Source organism: Ictidomys tridecemlineatus, chromosome 13, assembly GCF_052094955.1.
Source record: "Ictidomys tridecemlineatus isolate mIctTri1 chromosome 13, mIctTri1.hap1, whole genome shotgun sequence".
NCBI classification, from domain to species: Eukaryota; Metazoa; Chordata; class Mammalia; order Rodentia; family Sciuridae; genus Ictidomys; species Ictidomys tridecemlineatus.
In genome coordinates, this window is record NC_135489.1 from 51681997 (window position 1) to 51697030 (window position 15034).

A 15034-nucleotide genomic window follows, 5' to 3' on the forward strand; every position below is an offset into this window, starting at 1 on the left:
CTTACCATCTTTTTGTTAGCTTTGGGATCTAGTGGTCAATTTTATGGCCCCAGGGAAAGTCCCATTTAAACCTGCATATCTTACAGGTATGTTTCTAAGGACTACTATTTATAAAAATATAAAGCAATTGGCATGGGAGTTCCTAACAAAAAGTGTCTCTTACTCAAGAGTGTTTCTGAAAGAGAGAGAGAGAGAGAGAGAGAGAGAGAGAGAGAGAGAGAGAGAGAGAGAGAGAGAGAGAGAGAGAGAGAGAGAGAGGAGAGAGAGAGAGGAGAAAGAGAGAGAGAGAGAGAGAGGAGAGAGAGAGGAGAGAGAGAGAGGAGAGAGAGAGAGAGAGGAGAGAGAGAGAGAGAGGAGAGAGAGAGAGAGAGGAGAGAGAGAGAGGAGAAAGAGAGAAAGAGAGAGAGAGAGAGAGAGAGAGAGAGAGAGAGAGAGAGAGAGAGTGTTTTTGTGGTGGTCAAGAAGATAATGTTTGTTATGGAATGTTCATGTTTTTTATATGCCCTCCATTAGTTTATCAATCTCTGAGTATTCTGTACGCTCATCCTTGGATAACTTGCAAAATCTGGCCCATTGTTTTGCTCAAACAATATTGGCTGAATTAATGGTAGAGTGTTTGTTATTATTGTTATTTTTTTTTTTTTTTGGTTTTTGGTACTAGGCTGTTTTACTACTAAGCTACATTTCTAGTTCTTTTTATATTTTTATTTTGAGACAGGGTCTTGTTAAGTTATTGAGAACCTTGTTAAATTACTGAGGCTGTTCTCAAACTTGAGATCCTCCTGCCTCAGCTTTTCTATTTGCTAGGATTATAGGTGTGCACCACTGGGCCCCGCTGTACAGTGCTTATCTTTAAAAATTGTGCTGTGAATTTATATACAGAGCCTCTAAGATCATAAAAAAAAAAATACCCTTCTTGAGCTAGTTCAATGGTAGAACCCTTGCTCAGAGCATATGCAAAGTCCTGAATCCAATATCCAGCACCACAAACAAAATAAAACAGAAAACCAAAACAAGAATACCCTTCTTTATGCCCTCCCAGAGGGAGCCTCAAGGCACTTTCTGCTCCTCTGGTGGCCCCTGAAAACTGCAGGGTCAAGTCCTCTGAGTCCCAGGTTTTCTTTTTCCCTGAACTGAGTTCAGTCTTTTCAAATACTGAGGGTTTTGATGGGGTTCAAGAGTTTCAGCTCAATAGTTTGGATGCAGTATTCAGTCATCTGTATTGAGTCTTCATCATTGAGTCTTGGTTACCAATTCGTCACAGTGGGACTCTCATTACCGAGACACAATACCCCTCAGGACCCAATTGAGGTACATGGGTCACATGTTGCTTCCATGGGCCTGAGTCCTGTCTTGTGACCTGCTCCATACTTTAGTACTTTTATGATTAGACACTGCCTTGGTTTTGTCAGTAGCATCTATCCTGAACATGTGCATACTCTTTATAGCACGTGATTGGACCACCGGTCTGATTCATCAGTGATCTCCGTGGGGAGTGACCATATTTCCATCTCCGGTTCCCTCAGTTTTCGCTAACCCTCTGCAGCTAAAGGCTCCTGCCCACCGCTGATCTGATGGGGCTTACCTGGCTAATGGTGCTCATAGCTCGCATGTAGCTCTCATTCCGGGAGCGGAACTTTGGTGATGTGAGCAGGCCTGCAGGGTCTAGGCTGTCCAGGCTTCGGTTGATTGACACTTCACTGACTGCCCTCAGGTAGCTGTGACTCCGGATCTGGAGTTTGGGTGAATGTTCATTGGAAATCCTGGAAGAGAACAATGGAAGAGGTGTATATTCCAAAATGCAGACCGTGATAAGATGCAAAACTACCATTATTTATGTATCACCCTAAATAAAGCAGATGTCTTCCTGAGGTTGCCCTGTGACTTCCCATGGTATCTAAGAAGGAAGATCATTTTTTCCCCCTAGGTTCATGTTTTTGTTTTCCTATTTCATTTTTTTTCTTTTTTTATTATTAGTTGTTCAAAACATTACAAAGCTCTTGACATATCATATTTCATATATTTGAATCAACTGGGTTATGAACTTAATTTTAACTAAAAATTTTAATAAACATATCATGATTTTACATTTTTAGGGGATATGGGATGATATTTCAATGTATGTATTCAATAGGTAAGATCAGGTAAGGGTAAGTGATGTATCCATCATGTCAAACATTTATAATTTCTTTGCATTGGGAACATTCAGAGACCCCTCTACTAGTTATTTAAAATTCACAATTAATTGTTGTCAATCATAGTTACTCTACTGTACTATAGAGCATCAGAAGTTATTCATCCTATCCAACTGTACCATCCTATCTGTTAACCAGCCTTTCTTCATACTCGCTACCCTTTCCTTGCCTCTGGCAACCACTATTCTGTTATCTATTTCTATGAAATTAACTTTTTTAGCTTACACATATACGCGTATTTCACTTAACACAATCCCCTCGAGGTCCATCCAGGTTGCCATAAATGATAGGACTTCATCCTTTTTTATGGATGAATAATGTTCCATTTTCTTTATCCATTCATCCATCGATGGACACCTAGGTTGACTTCATATCTTGGCTATTGTGAATAGTGCCGCAATAAATAGAGGAATGAAGATGTCTCTTCACCGTACCAATTTCATTTCCTTTGGATATATACCCAGTAGTAGGATTTACTGGGTCATATGGTAGTTTATTTCTAGTCTTTTAAGGAAACTCCATACTGTTTTCCAAAATAGCTATACTAGTTTACATTCCAATAATAGTGTGCGAAAGTTTCTCTTTCTTCACATAAGAAACTTTTTGACAGGAAACCATTAAGATCTGATGATATTGAGAGCAATTAAAATTCTCTAATTCTTTCAACCATGAAACAATCTTCCTAATCACATGGTCTTAGGCATCCTAAGGATGGAGATAATAGCAATAACTCTCCTGACCAGAATTCTGAATTGTGTAAGGTACAAGATTTCCTTTGCATCTATTTCTTTCTTGGGGTCCTCTTTTTTGTTCTTGGACTCCCTAGTAACAACCAGAGGTCTGGACCTGAATCTGTAGATCCATTTACTCTCTTTCTCTCTTATCTATCCACCTACCTTGCTGCTTATCTATCTCATCTTCAACTCTTTCATATAATTGAGATTGAACTTAGTGAACAGAATTGAAATCTTAGCCATTAAAAATGCACACATCTCTGAGTCTTGATATATAGTGACAAGTCTTTGCATACTTTGTATTCTTTGGATTTATTCCAAGGACTATAAAAGTAGGAAATGCTCATTGAAAATAGCAGCCTATACAGCAGTACACAAAGCAGAAAATGGGTCTCTTTCTCCCTGTTCCTGCCTCTCAAATTCCACATCCTTTAGAGAACTAGCTATTCATAGCAGTTTGATATATATATATATATATATATATATATATATATATATATATATATATTCCTCATTTTTTTATAAATATATAGAAATATATATTTATAAATAAATATATATAAGTACATAATTTAGTTTATGTTTTGTTTTAAATTTTGTTTTTACATGGAATCAGGGTGATTTTTCTCTATTATTGTTGTTATTATTATTATTGTGGTGCTGGGGATTGAACCCAGGGCCTTGTATATGCGAGGCAAGCACTCCACCAACTGAGCTATATCCCCAACCTGATGATAATGATGATGATGATGACGATGATTATTGGTATATATGGTGCTGGGGATTGAACCCAGGGTTTCACACATGCTAGGCAAGAGCTCTATCACTGAGATACATACCCCCCACTTTTTAAAATATTTTTTTATACATGTACACAATACCTTTATTTATTTACTTTTATGTGGTACTGAGCATCGAACCCAGTGCCTCATACATGCAAGGCAAGCGCTCTGCCACCGAGCCACAATCCCAGCCCCTCCAGCCCTTTTTATTTTATTTCTGGGACAGGGTCTCACTAAAATATGCCCAGACTGGCCTTGAATTTGTCATCCTCCTGCTTTAGCCTCCATGGTAGCTGCACTTACAGGTATTATGTCACCATGTTCAGTAATTTATCAAAATTTTAAAATTTTGACTGAAATATTGATTGCAACTAAAAGAATTAAGGTTGATAAGAGATGTGTATTCAATACAGATATTATTTTTTATCATTGACTTTGGAATCTAGCTAATGGTATTTGAAAATGAAAAAGAAATAGGAAATACAAATATTGCAAAAGAAGACAAATTTTGAATATATTATATAATTAGTTATCTGAAAGATAAAATAAAATTGACAGAAAAAATCAGGAAAATTAATAAGAGAGATCCTTGAGGTAGCTAGATACAAAGTCAAAATAAACGAGTATCTTTTCTATATACTTCCACCACCAAATAGAAAATTTAACTTAAAAATCTCATTCAAATTGAAAAAATATAAAATAAATAGAAATTACAAGAACTAAATATACCAGAATTTTATGAAGAAAATGATAAAACTTTATGGAAGGCAATAAACAAGGACCAAGTCATGCAACCAACAAAACCACAAACAAACAACTTTCCTGGGTGGAAATGCTCAATTTTGTAAAACTTTAAATTTCTCCTAAATTGATACATAAATTCAATGCAATTGCAAGAAAAAATCTCCATAGAGTTATTTATTGGGATGTAACAAATTCATTTAAAAGTGTACATGAAGTTCTACAGAAGCACTTTATATATAAGTTAAAGATGGAAATAATACAAATGTCCATAAATTGATGAACTAATAAAATGAGGTACAATTGCATATTATTTAGACAAGAAAAGGAATGAAATATTGGCACAGGCTACAGATGGAGTGAACTTTGGAAAAATCAGGCTAAGTAAAAGAAGCCATTCGCTAAAGACCACATATTATATAATTTCACCTCTATGAAATGTCCATCAAAGACAAATCCTGTAAAGGCAGAAAGTACCTTAATGGTTGCATAGATCTAGGTGGAAAATCGATGGGGGAGATGGTGGTAGAGGGGTGTTTATCCATAGGATCTGGAGTTTCTTTCTGAGGTGATGAAATTGTCATGAAATTGACAGTGGTGATGGTTGTAAAACTTGAATATATTAATCTTATTGAATTGTGTATTTGATTTTTTTAAAAATATATTTTTTAGTTCTTGATAGACCTTTATTTTATTTCTTTATATGCGGTGGTGAGAATCAAACCCAGTGCCTCCCACATGCCAGGCAAATGTGCTACCACTGAGCCCCAGCCCCAGCCCTTGAATTGTGTATTTGAAATGGGTGAAATGTATGGTATGCATATTATAGTCTCAATAAGGTTGTTAAAAGTCTCAAAATAATCGAATTTCCTTATGAAGAGAGCTTGGAGAGTAGGCCAAACTTTGGGAAAGAAAACCAGTTAATGTGCCTGCAATATTGCAATAGTCTAAACAGGTGATAAGGACTAGTATCAGTGGTACTTGAGAGGAACACTTAAGTTTGAGAATCCACATGAATAGTGGATGTCGAAGACAGGTTAGAAGTGGGGGTTCAGAACAGTTTGAAAATAAAAATAAAAAGACAAGAGGTTGGATGCCCTCCATCAGATCTCCACTAAACTTTATAGCAACAGAGATAAAAACTGCGTGGTGTTGGTAAAGGAACAGATAAATCAGTGGAATAAAATAAGGACACGAAAAACAGATTCAGATAAGTGTTTGAACTCAGTATATTGCAAAGATGGCAGTTGAAATAGGTGGAGATGATATCAAAGACATAATAATGAGTTAAACCAGTTGTGCATCCATTGGGGGAAAAATGGATCCCCTACTATCTATGTAGATTAAGCATAAAAATATTAAAGACACTCAAAGTTCTCTAATGTTATACAGAAAATTACATAATATAATTCTAATTTCTATACTTAAAATTTAAAAATCTACCAGAAAATTATGAAAACAAACAAGTAATCTTTGTGCAAAGCCATATGACAAAGACAGATTTTAGAAGCATGATATTAAACCTAGAAACCATTAGGAGAAAGTCTGACAGGTAGAATTTACTAAAACTTTTGTTTAGGGCTGGGGTTGTGGCTCAGTGGTAGAGTGCTTGCCTAACATATACGAGGCACTGGGTTTGATTTTCAGCATCACATAAAAAATAATTAAAGGTATTGTGTCCACCTATAAAACAACAACAACAAAACAAAAAATACTTTTGTTTAGCCAAAGACACTGTCAACAAAGAGTCATTGAGTAGGAGAACATATTTACTGTACTACACAGTATAACAAAAAGGGTCCACATTGTAATATCTGAAGTGGACTTAAGAATTAATAAAAAATAATGCAATTAACTCAACAAAAATGGACGAAGGCTATAGTAAAGCTTATGTATTTATTTTTCATTAGAAAAATAAATACATAAGTTCACAGGAAAGTAAATTTATATACCATCAAGCACATGACAAGATATGCTAATAATTAGAGAAATGCTAATGAAAAAATGACATATGTTTATAGATCACATCCCACATCCATGTTCTCAGGTGGTAAAGATATTTCAAATGTCTTCTTAGCAGCAATGTATAAAACTTTACTTATTTATTTATCTATTTATCTATTTTTGGTATAGGGGATTGAACCAAGGAACACTTAACCTCAGCACTTTAAAAAAAATTAAGTTAGAGACAGGGTCTTGTAAAGTTGATTAAGGCTTCATTAAGTTGCCCAGGCTGGCTTTGAACTTGAATGTCTTCTGTCTCAGTCTCCTGAGCTGCTGGGATTACAGACATGGGCCACTGTGCCTGGCAAACTTTACCTATTCTTAAAGCTTATGTGGAATTAATTAACTACAACAGCTGAAAGAGAAAGTCTCAATAATACTAAAACCTGAGAATTTGATTAGCAGTCACTCCCCCCGGCAATTGTACTGACAGAAAAACCAAATTAAAACAGATTTAGAATCTTTACTTTACCCAAAGTAAACCTCTTATGCATTTTACTATTACAAGAAACTGATTTAGAAACATGCCCTATAATTTTCCAAGTAGCTCTCAAACATGAAAACACCTCTGCCAGGTCAAGCAGATATTTTCCATATTGTTATGTACTATAAATATTATGGTGATTTACCCTGGGTCGCTTTACAAGTGTCCATGCCAAAAGTTCCAAACAACAAATGAAGAAGTTATTTTCTCTTAAAGGTCTGTTTTAGAAAAGGAGAGCCTAGTTTGAAGCACTTGTATCCTAAACTTCATTTCGTCTTAGAACTTAAGAGTTAGATGACAAACATATTTCTTTGGCTATTTTACAAGCTGACCCAGAGCCATGATGATATTGTCAACATAAATGATGATACTATTCTGAATGTTTATCAGGGCAGCAGTGGGGGTGGCTGTTTCATAAATGGTGTATTTTTAAAGGAAGAAGTAAAAGTCTGGTGTTTCGAAAATTAAGTGTCTGCTGGCTGAGCTGGGGAAATGAGGCATTGTTGCAACAATCAGTCATTCTGGCCACTTGTTATAAAAAAAAAGGCATAATTCCAAAATTTCAAAGTGCAAAATCATTCAGAAGGAATTGAATGCTTCTACTCTGGTGAGTCATTCCTGATGAAACCACACATACTTTAGTAATGCACTAAATATAAGGAAATGAACTCTTTTATCTTAACCACTTAGAGAACAGAGCCCACAGCTGTCAACACTGAGGGGACAGCATGTACCTGTGCTCCTAATGCAGAAATACTCAGCAAAGAAACACCAAAACACGATCTGTTGATTACTTTATCTTTGCTTCAAAAGAAAGTTGATCTGCTCAGAACAAGGGAGGAGTGCATATTTAGAAATGTTAGTTCTCAGTTTGGATTAGTTTTGGATGTTGGCCCATTGAGTAATATCCATCGTTCCCAATTCTTCATCAGAAATTACTTATGAAGATTAACTTTTTCTAGTTCATCAAAACTGAATCGGGATTTTGGCTCTGCTGGACCAGCGAGTCCCAATCATTGTCAGATCCTTTAAGTGCACTAAAGACAGGAAGCCCCAAGGTGATGGTGAAGCTGCTTTTGCAAAGAGAAAATGCAATATTCGGAGCACAAAGCTTTAAGCCAATGTTTCCAAAGAGAAAACCATCAACTTTGTAATATTGACTAAAAATATGACTTTGGGTGATTGGCAGTTTTTTTTTTTTCCTCCAGAGAAGGAAATGTTTTATGATTCCAGATCATTGACTCTAATGGGAGAAGCTCTGAAGGTGATGGGCCATCTTACTGATCCATCTGAACCCTGATTTTTGTTATTTTTCACTTTGTCTTGACTCTGAGATATAAGGCTATCCCACAGGACCCAGGGGAAACATTTTATTGGGTTAACTTTGCTCTGTTTTGAAAATGAACGTATCTGACCTTGGTCATGACACTTTTATCGACTCATGCCCATAAACATTCAGGGCTTAAATGGAGAGGCTCTGATTCCTTGGGCTTCAGTGTGGATAATGGCACTTTAGTGGTAACAGTGCTCAATCACTAGCTTAGGGGCTTAAGCACAGTGTGTTTTATTAGTCAATCTGCTTTGGTAAAACTGAATCCAATATTATTCTAAGCAATCTCTTGTGTAATGTTTTTATTTATTTATTTTTTGGGGGGGACCATAAATTGAACCCAGAGGGGTTTAACCCCTGAGCCTCATCCCCAACTGTTTTTATTTTTTTGTTTTGAAATAGAGTCTTGCTAAGTTGCTTAGGGTCTCACTAAGTTGCTGAGGCTGGCTTTGACCTTTTGATCCTCCTGCCTCAGCTTCCCGAGTTGCTGGGATTACAGGCATGCAACACCATACCCAGCTATGTCTTTATAAATGTTTAAAATTTCATGTAAATTGTTTGCTTGTGTAGGTATCTCAAGTTATCTCCACTTAATAATCATAGCGGACATTTATCACCATTTATTAAGCATTCAGCTATTGCTAATACTTCTCTACTGTGCCTGTGCCTTTGAGAGTCTGTATGTTGTTGAAGGTAATTGAATGGAAACTTTGCCTTCTTCCTTCCACATTCTCATGCTCTTCTTGTATTTTATTTCTTTGAGCATCCTACTTGGACTCTCGTTTGGATCCCTCTTTCTCTAATTTGCCCTGGAATATTTTTATCCCCTAAGATATTATAATTGTTTATCTTCTTGTATTATTCCACATTCTCTCTTTGGAAAAATCTCATCTACACAATAGCCTCTATTACCAACTTTTATATTATTTACTCACCCATCTACCTGTGATCCACAGCTCTCTCCTAAACTTCACAATGAAACTCTCAATGAATGACTGCACATTTCTACCTGGATATTCCACAGGTTCCCCCAAACTCATCATGACCTCCAGATGACCCGTATCTTTTCTGTCAGAATGGCTTGCTTTCATTTATTCTACAATGAGAAGGAATGGCATCAAAATCTACCAGCTCAACCCAAGCCAGAGATCCTGGAGTTTACCCTGCCTCCTTTTCTGGACTATCCAAATCCACTTGGCCATCACTGTTCATTTCTCCTTTTTGCTTCATGCATGTCCTTACCACTGGCTTTCTCTCTTCCTCAGTACTTCTTCTGCACCACCAGACCCAGCTATGTCTTTATTCTTTATTCACCATACCCAGCTATGTCTTTATTCTTTATTCACCATACCCAGCTATGTCTTTATTCCTGCACCACCATACCCAGCTATGTCTTCCTTCATTCAGGCTTCATCCTGATTCTCCTAATCAAGCTCCCTGCCACTGGTCTCGCACCCTCAAATGCATCTCTTTTCTCCTGCTGGTTATTTTGACCTTCTCCTTAGGTTTCTTCTGTGAATCCTCTGCCCACAGGACAAGGTCTAAAGTCCTTCCATGCTTTTTCAGCCTTACCTTCTGCTACTCCCTCACATGGAACGTGCAGAGCCTCATTCTTTGCTTGACATATCCCCCTTCCTCCTATTTCCAACCACAAGACTCTTATTCCATCTCATGTTAGCAGGTTACTAGGTGCCAGAACATTTATTGAGTCCTCCTTTGTTCTCTCCAGGCTAAATGAAGTATTTCTCCACCTGGACCCTGCTGCCTTTTATCTTTCTTGTTACACACTTGCCCCACTGTTATTTTATTTTTTTTTACATGTCTGGGTAGCCTTTGGATTTTTCAGAAGGCAGAATCCTCATTTCATTCATTTTATCACACAGTGATACACTGACACAGAATTAAAAGAAAAGATTGATGATAAATATCCATCACTTGGTTGAGAGTTTCTTTTATGCTAGGCACTGTGTTCAAATGATCTCATGAAACAGATGAGCAAACAAATAAATAAACAGGGAGGGGTAACTCCATGGATCATGGTTCTAGGCGTGAGTTTGCCTTTACAAATTTTTATTTCTTTTTTTTTCATTTATAAAAACCTCATAAAGGACTTTTAAAAAGGTTTATTGTGATGTAATTCATATATCATAAAACTTCACCCCGTTAAAGTGTGCCCTTTGGTGGATCGTAATATACTTGTAGAATTGCATAGCTATAACCCTGTCGAACTTTAGAACCTTTTCATTATCCTCCTCCCAACAGCCTTGCATCCATTAGTAGTAACTCTCTATTCCACTTACCCCACCTTTTCTGGAAACCACGAATCTACCTTTTGTCTCTCTACCTTTACCTGTTACGGACACTATGTATATGGAATCATTCAACCTGTGGACTTTAATTTATACGACTTCTTTTACTTGTCATGACATTTTCAAGGTTCATGTTGCAGCATGTGCCACTACTTCATTCCTTTCTATGCCTCATGTTGTGTCAGTACATATCACAATTTGTACATCTATCAGTTCATGAACACTTTCTTTGTTTTCGCTCTTTGGCTATTAAAAATAATGCTGTTTAAAAACATCACGTACACAGGGCTGGGGTTGTGGCTCAGTGGTAGAGTGCTTGCCTAGCATGCACGAGGCACTGGGTTTGATCCTCAGCACCACATAAATGTAAAATAAAGATATTGTGTCCACCTAAAACTAAAAAATAAAAAAAAAGACATGTACACATTTTATATCGACATATAAAAGCTTTATAGGAAAACTTACTCAAGATAAAAGGGCAAGAAACTTTTCATTGATGGAGTGTTATGGTTTAGATGTGGTGTTCCCCAAAGGCTTACTGTGTGAGACAATGCAAGAAGGTTTGGAGGAGAAATGATTGGGTCATTGCCTTAACCTAATCAGTGAATCGATCCCTGATGGGATTAACTGAGTGGTGACTGGAGGTAGGTAGGGTGTGGCTAGGGGAAGTGGTTCATTGTGGGCGTGGCTATGGGGTATCTATTTTGTATCTGGTGACTGGAGTCTCTCTTTGCTTTCTGATCGTTATGTGAGCTGCTTCCCTCTGCCATACTCTTCTGCCATGATGTTCTGCCTTATCTTTATCCCTGGGGAATGGAACCAGCCTTCTATGGACTAAGACCTTTGCAACTGTGAGCCCTCAAATAAACTCTTCCTTCTCTACAATTGTTCTGGTTGGGTCTTTTAGTTGCAGTAGTAAAAAAGCTGACTAAAACATGGAGTGACTTTATGACTGGCAAAGTAGAAATAATACATTGACAAAACTGAGCTGAAGGTGTAGCTCGGGGCCGGGGGGGGGGGGGGGGGGGAGCACTTGTCTAGCATGTGTGAGGCCCTGGTTTGATCTCCTGTACTACAAAACCACAAAAGAAAGCCCGAGACAACTATCTACCTATCCATCTATCACTGATAATTGATAATAAATACAAAAATAATGAAAACAAAAATAATAATGATAATAAATACAAAAACAGTGAAAACAAAATTTAAAACGTTTTCCTGCTTCTTTAAATGACAAATGAAGAAAAAGACAAATAAATAAGCATTAATTCAAAAACTGTGATGAAACACAATTTGCATGATATTAATAGCATTAATGACAAAAGAGGGGAGAGTGAAGGGAGTCATACTGAAGCAAAGTTTCTGTATATTATTGGAATTAAATTAATATTAATATGAACTAGCTTGTTAAAAATCTTTATTGTAAATTCCAAAGCCACCACTATAAAACCAAAGGAATTTAAATGTTACACTAGCAAAAACATATAGAATACCAAGTAAAGCAATAGTGGAGGAAGAGAGAGGCAAAAGGGACACAAGACACCTAGAAAACCAAAAGCAAAATGCGGAATCTAAAACTATCATGTAAACAGTTGATTAAACTGGATTAAACAATCCAGTTAAAAGGAAGAGATTGAGAATGGATAAAAAACAGGATCCAGTTGTGCTGTCCACAAGAGATATGCCAAAGACTTAAATACACAAATAGGTTGAAAGTAGGATGGTTGTAGAAGATGTAGCAGGTAGACAAAAACCAAAAGAGAACTGGAATGACTGTGCTAATATCAGAACAAATATAGTTTAGGAGAAAAAGAAATGCTATTAAAGATATAAGGGACTTTTCTTGTCTTTGTGTGTGTGTGTGTGTGTGTGTGTGTGTGTGTGTTGGGGGGGGGTGCGTGCATGCACTTGCTGGGAATTAAACCCAGAACCTTGCACATGCTAAACATGTGATCCACCCCTGAGCCATACTCCCAGTCCTAGGGACATTTTATAATAACAAAAGTGTCAATCCCTCAGGAAAAACATTATAATTATAAATACATATGCACCTAATAATAGAGTCCAATCTATAAAATAAAAATGGGCACAATTAAAAGGAGAAATGGATAATTCAACAACAGTAGTTGGAGACTTCAATACCTGACTCTCAATAATTGATAATACAATTGGATAGAAACTCAGCAAAGCTCTAGAAAAGTTGAACAATACTACCAACCAACCAGACCCACAGGTGTTATAGATTACTCCAATGAACAAAATCAGAGCACACATCTTTTTCAAGGACACATGGAACATCTCTAGGACAGACTACATCCCAGGCCATAAGATGGATTTGAATAAGTTTAAGTGGATTAAAATTACATAAATTATGTCCCCATCAAAATAGAACTAAATTGAAAATAAATAACAGCAGCAAATTTTAGAACCCCACAATGATCTGGAAATTAAAAATCCATTTCTAAAAACCCATGACTTAAAAGAAGAAGGAAAATCAAGACATTTCCAAATAAAGGAAGACTGAGATAATTCATCCTCTAGAAATTAAAGAACATTGTAGAATACTTTGAACTGAATAAAGATAAAAACCTCATATGCCAACATTTATGGGATGTGGTTGCAGCCATGGCAGCAGGAAAATTAATAGCTTTAAATGCCAATAGTAGACAAAAAATTTCAATAAATAATCTGAGCTATCAGCTGAACAGCCTTGAGAAAGAAGAGTAATTTAAATTCCATGAAAGTAGAAGGAAGGCTACGATTGCTTTTAGAACAGAAACGAATGAAATAGAAAATAAAACAAAAAGAAATTTATTGTTTTTTTTAACACAATTTGGTTCTTTGAAAAAAAAATCGATACTTTAGCTAGATTAAATGGGGGGGGGGGAGGGAAAAAGAAGCAGATGACCAAAATTAGAAATGAAAGAAGAAACAAGATGATGGACATATTAGAGATTAAAAGGCAAATCTAAATTCAACAACCTAACTGGAGAAATTCCTAGAAAAGCAAAATGACCAAAACCAACTCCAGAGGAAATAAAAAATGTGAATAGATCTATAACAGGCAAAGTAATTTGTAATTAAAAATCATTACAAAGAGAAAGGCTCAGGGCCAGATGGTTTCATTGGTGGATTATATCAAACATTTAAAGAAAAAAATAATTCCAGTACTTCACAGACTCTTCTAGATAATAGAGAAGGAATAAGTACCTCCAAAATCAATCCCTGAAGCTAGTATTACTCGGATACAAAAGCTGGATGAGGAGAGGAAAGAAAATTACAGATTACAGCCCTTATTAACACAAAACTCCTCAACAAAACAGTAGCAGATCGAATTCAACAATGTATGAAAAGAATGCATGACGACTAAGTCAGATTTATTTCAGGAATGAAACGTTGGTTTAACATTTGAAAATAAATGAATAGAAGCCAGGAGCGATGGAGCATGCTTACAATTGTAACTACTTGGGGGACTGAGTCAGGGACGTCACATGTTTGAGGCTGGCCTCAGCAACTTAGCAAGACCTTTTCTCAAAATAAAAAAATGAAAAAGGCTGGGAATGTAGCTCAGTGGTACAGCATATCTGGGCTTGATCCCCAGCATTGCAAACCCAAACCAAAAACAACCAAAAAACCCATGTCAAGGGAATAAAGGACAAAAAACAACATGGTGATCTCAATAGCAGTAGGTAAAAATCTGACAAAAAATCCAAGCCAACCTGGAGTACAAGGAAACTTCTTAAATCTGATAAAAGATATCTACAAACAACCACCGCGTGATATGGCACTTAATGGTAGAAGATTAAAGACTTTCCCTTTAAGGCTGGAGCCTATCAATAATGACTGTTCTTACTACTTTCTATTTTTTTAAAATATTTTATTTAGTCATACATGAATATTATCTATCTATCTATCTATCTATCTATCTATCTATCTATCTATCTATCTATCTATTTGTTTATATGTGGTGCTGAGGATCAAACCCAGTGCCTCACACGTGCTAGGCAAGCACTCAACTACTGAGCTATGGCCCTAGCCGTATTTTTAGAGTTTCAAGCTAGTGCAATTAGGCAAGAAAAAGAGAGAAAAGAAATGTTACACATGTATTAAAAATTGACCAATGAAATACAGGCAATGGAGTTTAAATCTTGGCTTACTCATTAACTCTTTGAATGACTGAAAAAAATGACTTGAACCTTTGGGATTCAGTTTGTCTGCCTCTCTCTCTCTCTCTCTCTCTCTCTCTCTCTCTCTCTCTCGCTCCTTTCTCTCATCCTCTCTCTCTTCCTCCCCTCCCTCTCTCTATTTTTTGCTCTCTTTTTTATTTTTTGCATGGGGGATTGAATTCAGGGGCACTTTAGCCCTGAGCTACATTCCCAGCCCTTTTTATTTTTTATTTTGAGACAAGATCTTGCTAAATTGCTTAGGGTCTCACTAATTGCTGAGACTGGCTTT

At 36.6% G+C, this 15034-nt stretch overlaps 1 protein-coding gene across 20 annotated transcripts in view; it reads right to left on the bottom strand.

The window, feature by feature from the left end:
* Dlgap1 (DLG associated protein 1) overlaps nucleotides 1-15034 on the bottom strand; it is an 878199-nt gene that overhangs the window by 206925 nt on the left and 656240 nt on the right. For all 20 annotated transcript variants that reach the window (XM_040274808.2, XM_078030334.1, XM_078030332.1 and 17 more), the window contains one exon: nucleotides 1586-1763. In XM_040274808.2, coding sequence (XP_040130742.1) covers nucleotides 1586-1763 — 178 coding nt within the window. The remainder of the gene's footprint in view (nucleotides 1-1585; nucleotides 1764-15034) is intronic.